Here is an 8536-nt window from a genome sequence, read left to right on the forward strand (position 1 = left end):
TTGGGCTTTAATGGCATAATTTGATTTATTGGTTTGTTCTGTGAATTATTGGTTGGAAATGGTTGTTTATGCATTGTATAGGTGTACTGGAGAGTTTGGTAAGGTTTGGGATTGAATTGAGTTAAGGGAAATGATTTTTTGGGTTCCCAGCACAGAACCGGAATCCGGTTCTGGGGGACCAGTACCAACCGGTCGACCGGATGGTGACCCAGAACCGGATTTCCGGTTGGGAACCGGTCTGCCTATTGGGGGAAATTCCAGAACCCTAGTTTTGGCCAATTTTGAGATATTTAGGGTATTGCCATGAGGTTTATCGATAGGGAAACTTTTAGTTTCAAAGTTTAAGTCCCGGAAAGTGATTTGGCGAGTCATTCATCTATGTTACAATTATTGTGATTAGGGCATCCATCTAGCACGTGAATTCCGTTCAGGTCGGCCAGCACACTTGAATTCGGAAAACAGGTAAGAACTGTGTATAATGTATGATGTGATTATCTGAATGTGTGTATATGTGATTGTATATGCATGCTTAAATTATGTTATGCACTACCAACACTTGTATGAATAAGTTATAGAGTGCATTGGTATAGTGATTATTGTCACTGTGGGTACGATACAGTGATACCAACACGGGCACGGGAAAATGCTAAGGTGTGTGGTACATCACTCAGTGTTACTCAGTGTTCGGGGTAAACCCTACCAACACTCGTGTAGTGAGGTACGAGGTGTATGTGGTATAGTGGTTGTACCTTGGTATTGAACGTTCATACTAATCTGTTAAGCTCTGTAAATAGGTGTATGGGCGCCTATTTACAGGTCAGAAATTATATGGTATGTTATATGCATTTCTTACTGAGTCTGTTGACTCACAGTTTCTGCTTCCATGTGTAGGTAAAGGAAAGGCGAAGGCTGAACAAGAATGAACCTGAGCTCGGGTGAGATTGTTCATGTCAAGCAGCGCGACCTGGAGTGTTCGGTCTCGGGACATCTGGGAGTTGTATTTTGAAAGTCGCTGTGCGACCTGTAAATCTGTGTATTTTGGAATGTTTATTTTGAAAAGTAAATTTACAAAGTTTAAAAAGGGGATCCCGGAATCTGTAAATATTATATTATATTACAAAGTTTAATATTTAAAGTAAAAGTTTTAATTTGACACGTTTTTCGAGAAATTTCTTTGATTAGCAAAGATTGCACATTAATTGAAAAAGCACTGTAGCGTGCCTTAACATTAGGGCGTTACAATAAAGGAGCTAATTAAAAATATATTTTAATAGTAATTTTTGTTTAATAATGAATTATAATTATTAAACAGATAAGGTTAGCATTTAAATCATTACAATAGATAAATAGTATTTTTGAAGATAAAAAGATTGTTTCATTTTAAAGAAACAAAATAATGACAAAAATTAAACCCATAGGCCTTTAATGAGGATTTCGGTCATAGGCTTTATTTTAGTGTCATTATATATCTTTTAATTAGTCTATTTATTCTAAAACTTAACCCTTGTATCTCTTTAATAGAAGGGAAATCACCATATATACTCCTTTTTAGCCTTTTTTTTGGTCTACTTTTACAATTTTTATTTTTTTATTTTTACGATTTAGGTTGCTCTATTAGTTGCAGTATGAGTTGTTTCGTTGGTTGCGATGTGGATTGTGATTTGAATTAGATTTTGATTTAAGTTGCTCCATGGGTTACAGTGTATATTCCATAAAAATGCAAAAAAAAAAAATTACTTTGAAATGTATAAATGAAAAAACTCCTAAATATAACATAATGACCTTTGATTCTACAACTCATGACTCACAAAAACTGAATCAAAAGAAAGCTACTATTATTCTATTCATTATTTTCAAAATTCTTATAGTTTTTACTCAAAAATTTCATGCTCCTCAATGTTGACAGATTGCCTACACAATTCAAAGCAATACTTAGATTTCTAATGTAAGGATCTTTATATCCTTTTACGTGTTTACATTATTATTTTAGAAAGTCTGTATTTAGGATGTTAGATTAGTGCTAATCAACATACTTAAATAGTAAATTAAGATCATTGTTAAAGATCTTCCAACAAAATCTTCTTGCAACATGTCAGCTTGTCAGGTGCCGTGTCATCAATGCGAATTTTGGAATAACATTTTCTTTAAAGTTCATGTGGGAAATTCTAGTCGTACGGGGACTTTCTAAGCTCCACACGTTGCATGGCTAGGTAACACGCATTTGTACACACGATTATGATATCAGTTCTTCCCGAAATGTGTGAATCTTTTCCTATCCCTTCAATTTTTCACATTAATTACTCTTTTTTGAAAACTGCAAATCTTGTATTGACGTTACATAATCCTTATAATGATTACCTTTTAACTTTTTTTTAGGGGAATAGAATATTTTTAAATAGTAATCCTATAAATGGGATTTATAATATTCATTTATAATTTTGTAGCCATTTGAAAATATTAAGAGGAAGAAGAGAGTGTTTTTTTTTAGCAATAGGCCCTTTTCAAATTTGATTTTAGATATTTGGATATTTTAAAATTAAAAAAAAAGGGTTTTTTCTACAAATTTCTTATTAGAGTTATTTTTCAAATTTGTACATATTTAAATTAATTTAAATATTATATGAAATGTTATTTGATATTGAAATAATAGTTAAATTTAGAAAATTAATCTAAATCCTCACCATATTTTCAACTTTTAAATTTTTATTATTTTATCATACTTTATTAATTTAAATTATAAAATTAAACAAGTACTAATTACAGTAGAACCTCTATCCAAAAATACACTTGGAACCAAGCAAATTATATTATAATTGAGAGGTTATAACTAAATAGAGTTACACTAGAAAAAAAAATTCAAAATATATAAAAATATCAATGTAACAACAATGACATTAAACAATCATTAATATTATATCATAATAGAATTATTTTTGAGTAAATATAATATTTATACATGTATTACAATTTGAAATAAAATTACTAATTCTACATAAATAATTTTATAAAATATATGTATATATTTTATTAAGATGTAATTATTCTTATATAGAGGTATAGTTTGTTAATACGGGACTTAGAAATTGTATAACTAATTACAATTTAGAGGTTATTCTTATGGGCTATTTTCAAAAATATGGGAAAAATTATTAAGGTTATGATAAATATGGCATAAAAAGTAAATGCCACTAAATATGGCATTATCTAACCAATCAAACTAAAAATATAGTTTTTTTTTTAAAAAAAAAACCATACAAAACATTAAAAAGAAATCTGAATTTAAAATTCATAAAAAATAAAAACTTAGTTAAATTACCATAAAATTATTTTAGGTTATTCTTAAATAGAGTATTCTTAAATGTAGGTTATACTGTATTTACTATTTTATTTTATTAGTATTATTAAAATATTTTTCAAAAAAATATTAAAATGTGATAGTTACTTGAAATTTAAAATTTGAAGATATTTTGAATTGTTTTTAACAACTCCATTTTTCAAATTGAGTGGTTTATTTTTTTTAGATAAAAAATTAAAATAAAATCATTTAACCACCTAGGTTGTTATACTAGTTGTTGCATGGTCGATTATTTTTTTAACAAACCTCCCACACAATGAAAAAAATATTGCCATCTCTTTCCTAACATTTTAACAGCCAATCAAAATCAAATAAAAAAATTTATCCTTGACCCTATATAAATGATCCAATAAATTTAAGTAAAAGAAAATGCATTGTTTAGTATAGAATGACGTGAGGGAGGGTACAACACAGTCCAAGTTTATTAATTTAAAAAAGAAAAGAAAATTAGAGAGAGAGAGAGAGAGAGAGAGAGAGAAACGGAGAGAGAAGTGGCACTTTACCACTTTTATATGTTTTCTTTGTTGCACGCATCCAAATAGCTGAAAACAGAGGGAAGACAAAATACTCCAAACAGAAAAAACACAAACACACAGAAAGAGAAAGAGAAGGAGAACCCAACAACAAACGTATAACACCAAAAAAGAAGAAGAAGAAGAAGAAAAAGAAGATGATTCAGTCTAATTGGGTCTCTTGCATAAATAACCGTTTATGAATACGCTGCAGAAGTAGAAAGTTAGTGGGTGTTGTCTCTTTCTTCTTCTCCTGTATTAAAGTTTTAATAAGTAACCAAAATTGTGTTTGTGATTGTGAGGTGGGGTGGGTGATCCCTTTTGTTGAAAACTGAAATTTTTAGGAGTGGTGGGTTATAATAGGCTATTATTTGATTTGGTTACTTTAGATGAAGGCCATGCTCCTACCCTTTGAGGTGTTTCAAGGGAAGAGGCATTTAGATTTCTTCACTACTACTGCTACTACAACTTCTACTACTGCTGCTTCAGATTCACCACCACCACCACCACAGCAAACGACACCAAAGTGGAACACTCTAATCACCAAACACAATTGCTATGTGGGCAGCACTGAGCCCACCTCTGTTCTCGACCCTACAACTAGCTCAAGTCCTACCAGATCCACCTCAACACTGTCTTCCTCGCTCGCCAGCACCAGCGACGGCGGCGCCGCAACCGGCTCCACAGACACCGCCGGCGGCGTGGCGCCAGCAGCCACCGAGACCCCATCGGCAGCAGCATTAGCGGAGGGAAAATGTGGGCTTGGAATGGAGGACTGGGAGAGCGTGTTAGCTGAGTCACCGGGTCATGACCAGTCCATTTTGAGGTTGATGATGGCGGATGTCGATGACCCATCTCTTGGATTGAACAGGCTTTTGCAGAGCGGGAGTGTCTCCTCATCCCAAGAAATGGAATTCAATGGAGGAGGTTTCCAAGTGGTGGATCAAGGGTATGAGAATTTGATGAGCAGCATTATTGACCCTCCTTCTGTTCAAGGAACAACTTGTTCTGATTTCCCTTTTAATAGCTCATCCAATGCTCAAAACAACAATTCTTTGAGTCCCATGTTTTCGACTTCAGCTAACAATTTAATGCCAGCTTCGCTTTCTCCTTTAGTATTTCATCAACAACAGCATCAGCAGCAGCAGTTGGTCCACTCTGTGGATGCCAATCCTCAAATGGTGATAAACCAGAACCAACCTCATTTGGTAATGCCTTTAACATATGCTCAATTGCAAGAGCACCACGTTATGTCTCAACAACCCCCGGCGAAGAGGCTGAATACTGGTGGGGTTAGGTCTAACTATCAGCTCCAAAAGGTTCAGTTTCCGAATTCAGGGCAAGAGCTTTTTGTTCGTGGACAGGAACAGCAGCTGCAGTTGTTCCAACAGCAGAGGCCAACCATGGCTGTGTCAAAGCAGAAGATGTTGAGCCCAGGAGCAGGAGCGGGAGACGAATTGGCGAACCACCAGCTTCAGCAGGCTTTGATTGACCAACTTTCAAAGGCTGCTGAGCTTATAGAAACCGGAAATCCGGTACTCGCGCAAGGGATATTGGCGCGGCTCAATCACCATGTCTCTCCTCTTGGTAAGCCTTTCCAACGAGCTGCTTTCTATTTCAAGGAGGCCTTACAGTTGCTCCTTCACAACTCATTGGCTTTGCCACCCTTCAATCTCATTTTCAAGATTGGAGCTTATAAAACTTTTTCTGAAGTCTCACCGGTTCTTCAGTTTGCCAATTTCACTTGTAACCAAGCCATTTTAGAAGCCTTGGAAGGCTTTAGTAGAATTCATGTTATTGATTTTGATATTGGATATGGTGGGCAATGGGCCTCTTTTATGCAAGAGCTGGCCTTAAGGAATGCTAGTGCTGCAGATGGTTCTCTTAAGATAACTGCTTTTGTCTCCCCATCCACACATGAAGAATTCGAGCTTGGTTTCACTCACGAAAACTTGAAACATTTTGCTGCTGAAATCAACTTGGCCTTTGAGCTCGAAATCGTAAGCCTGGAAACGTTCAACTCTGGCTCTTGGCCAGTGCCTCTTCACATCTCAGAGGATGAGGCAATTGCGGTAAATCTCCCAATTACCTCTCTTTCCAGCTGCCCTTTATCCCTTCCTTTGGTCCTCCGCTTTCTGAATCAGCTATCCCCGAAAGTTGTGGTCTCATTGGAAAGAGGGTCTGATCGAACAGATGTTCCATTCCCACACCAAATCATTCACGCTTTTCACTCTTATTCAGGCCTTATTGAATCACTTGATGCAGTTAATGTCAACCTAGAGGCCCTGCAAAAGATTGAGAAGTTCCTACTTCAACCAAGAATCGAGAAACTCGTGCTGAATCGCTACCGTTCTCCTGAAACAACACCTCCATGGAGATCTTCATTTTTGAATTCCGGGTTTTCCCCAGCTGTCTTCAGTAACTTCACTGAATCCCAAGCTGAGTGTTTGGTGCAGCGGACTCCGGTTAGGGGCTTCCATGTCGAGAAGAAACAGTCTTCACTCTCCCTTTGCTGGCAGCGAAAGGAGCTTATCTCTGTCTCAGCATGGAGGTGTTGATTTTCAAAATAACAGCAAACAAAAAAGAAAGCCTGCATTTTGAAAATTTGCCTCAGCTTTGGAGGTTCTGCATAACTTATTTGCATTAGTTATCTCATCTTTTTGAAAAAATTATATTTTGCTTCTACTCCTATGCTAATTGTTATGTGCTGTAGGCTTATTATTTTTAATCAAAGTCCAAACAGTTAAGTAACTTGAAGGCTTGTATGGTTCTTGGATTTCCGTTACTGTTTCCTTCTTCGGATTTGGGTATTATATTTGTTTTGTTTCTCTCTTGATCAACTGGTAACTGTTGTACATTTGACAACAAAATCAAAACATAACCAAGATAATTGTATCTATGTTTCCCTTTGCAAAGAACACTTTTTTTTTTTTACTTTGTATCATATTTTTTTACTTTCTCTATTATGTTCTCTTGTGAGAAAATTAAAGAAGGGTATAGGGGGAATAGTTTGAAAATTTGATTTCAGATCATATCATATGCCATGTGTATGTGATAATTAGTTCTATTTACAATACTCATCTGGTTTTTTAGTGACTACATATGAATTTGTGAGTTTGATACACTATTAAGTTTTATTTAAATCATGTGAACTAGACTATAAACTAGTATTGACTTTCTTTATGCTTCTCATTATGAAAAGGAGGCAAATCTAGCTTTATTCATGCACTTATCAATCAGGTCATTGATGTAATGTTTATTTTGAACCCATTTATAAAAACCAATTTGTATTAGACTTTGGAAAAATATATAGTACATCCTAAAATAGAGTGTTATGATAATCTTCTTTTTATTTGGGTATTCATAATAAGAAAGGAGTAGAATTATCATTTTATATGGGGTAAATACTATTTTGGATCCTGTATTTTGCAAAAGTCACAGATTGGACCATGTGTTTTGTTAAATGACAAAATGGATCCTGTATTTTCTAAAATAGTAAAAATAAGACACTGAGCTTAATTTTTGACAACTTTTTTTTTAATACAACCAACTTAAAGACAATGCTTAATACGAAAAGATACAAAAAATGTAAACAGTTTTGTCATAGCACTTTTAGATCGGATTATAATTAAACTTTATTTTGACAAAAAATCAATTCAGGGTCCTATTTGTACTATTTTAGAAAATACAGGGTCTATTTTGTCATTTAAAAAAATACAGGGTCCAATTAGTAACTTTTGTAAAATAAAGGTTCAAAATAGTATTTACCCTTTTATATGTAATGTAGACTTACCTTCAAATTTTTGTAAGCAAGCATGGAAGTGTAATTATTTTGTATAAAATTATAATATCCGTGATTGAGTTTTTCAAATAAATTCACTTGTCTTCTCTGGTCTCAAAAACAGGGTTATTGTTATTGGACTAAATTCCCCTTTTATACATGCATTTTGCGATATTGATTCCTTTAAAATCTCTTCCAATCAATGTCAATTATGGAGTTGTATTATGTTTATCATCTTTATTAATATTATTGTCACCTTCATAAATATTTATTTATCTTAGATTAGACATGACTCAAGCCTACAACAACACCAAACTTTTTAATATATATATTTATTTTAATGTTTTCCGGCTAATATTTTTGTTCATTCCTTAACGAAATCACATGGGTGTAGTACCCCATCAATGGACCCCCACATGATTAGGTTAAAGACTTTAATTTTATTTTTAATTATAAGAAAAACACCTTGGAAGCTCCTCATTTAACTATTGTTTTTGTTTGAACATCATCATAATATTAAATTATTAAGGCCATGTTGCATGAATAGGATGGTGGCTTTCGTTGTATTTATTATCATTATTTCTTGTTAAAAATATATTAAGTTTTTTTTTGCCCCCTTCCCCAAACTGGTCACAAGATCAAGCTAGATTAACAGGTCGGCTTATGAACAATAAATACTATAATAAATAACTATAATGAGAAAGGTTGTGTATATCTAGTGATTTAGGGCTCGTTTGGAACGCCGTATTAGATCGTATTGTATTGTATTGTATTGAATTGAATTGTATTTTATGCAATATTTTTATGTAAAACTATATGTGGTATTAACTTTTATGGACACCTAAATATATAATATTTTAGTATAAATTAAAGTTTAACATAGTATTA

The 8536-nt window shown here is 33.7% G+C and overlaps 1 protein-coding gene across 1 annotated transcript; it reads left to right on the top strand.

Moving 5' to 3' along the window:
- The first annotated feature begins 3716 nt into the window (after positions 1-3716).
- Positions 3717-6766, top strand: LOC115705815 (scarecrow-like protein 22). The gene has a single exon (XM_030633255.2). The coding sequence runs from the start codon at positions 4257-4259 to the stop codon at positions 6423-6425; it is 2169 nt and encodes a 722-aa protein (XP_030489115.2). The 5' UTR covers positions 3717-4256; the 3' UTR covers positions 6426-6766.
- The last annotated feature ends 1770 nt before the right edge of the window (positions 6767-8536 follow it).

The sequence above is a fragment of the Cannabis sativa genome, chromosome 1 (assembly GCF_029168945.1).
Source record: "Cannabis sativa cultivar Pink pepper isolate KNU-18-1 chromosome 1, ASM2916894v1, whole genome shotgun sequence".
Taxonomy (NCBI): Eukaryota; Viridiplantae; Streptophyta; class Magnoliopsida; order Rosales; family Cannabaceae; genus Cannabis; species Cannabis sativa.

Excerpts from the sequence above, each read along its gene's own strand:
- LOC115705815 (XM_030633255.2), top strand. The coding sequence starts at position 4,257 with ATGAAGGCCATGCTCCTACCCTTTGAGGTGTTTCAAGGGAAGAGGCAT.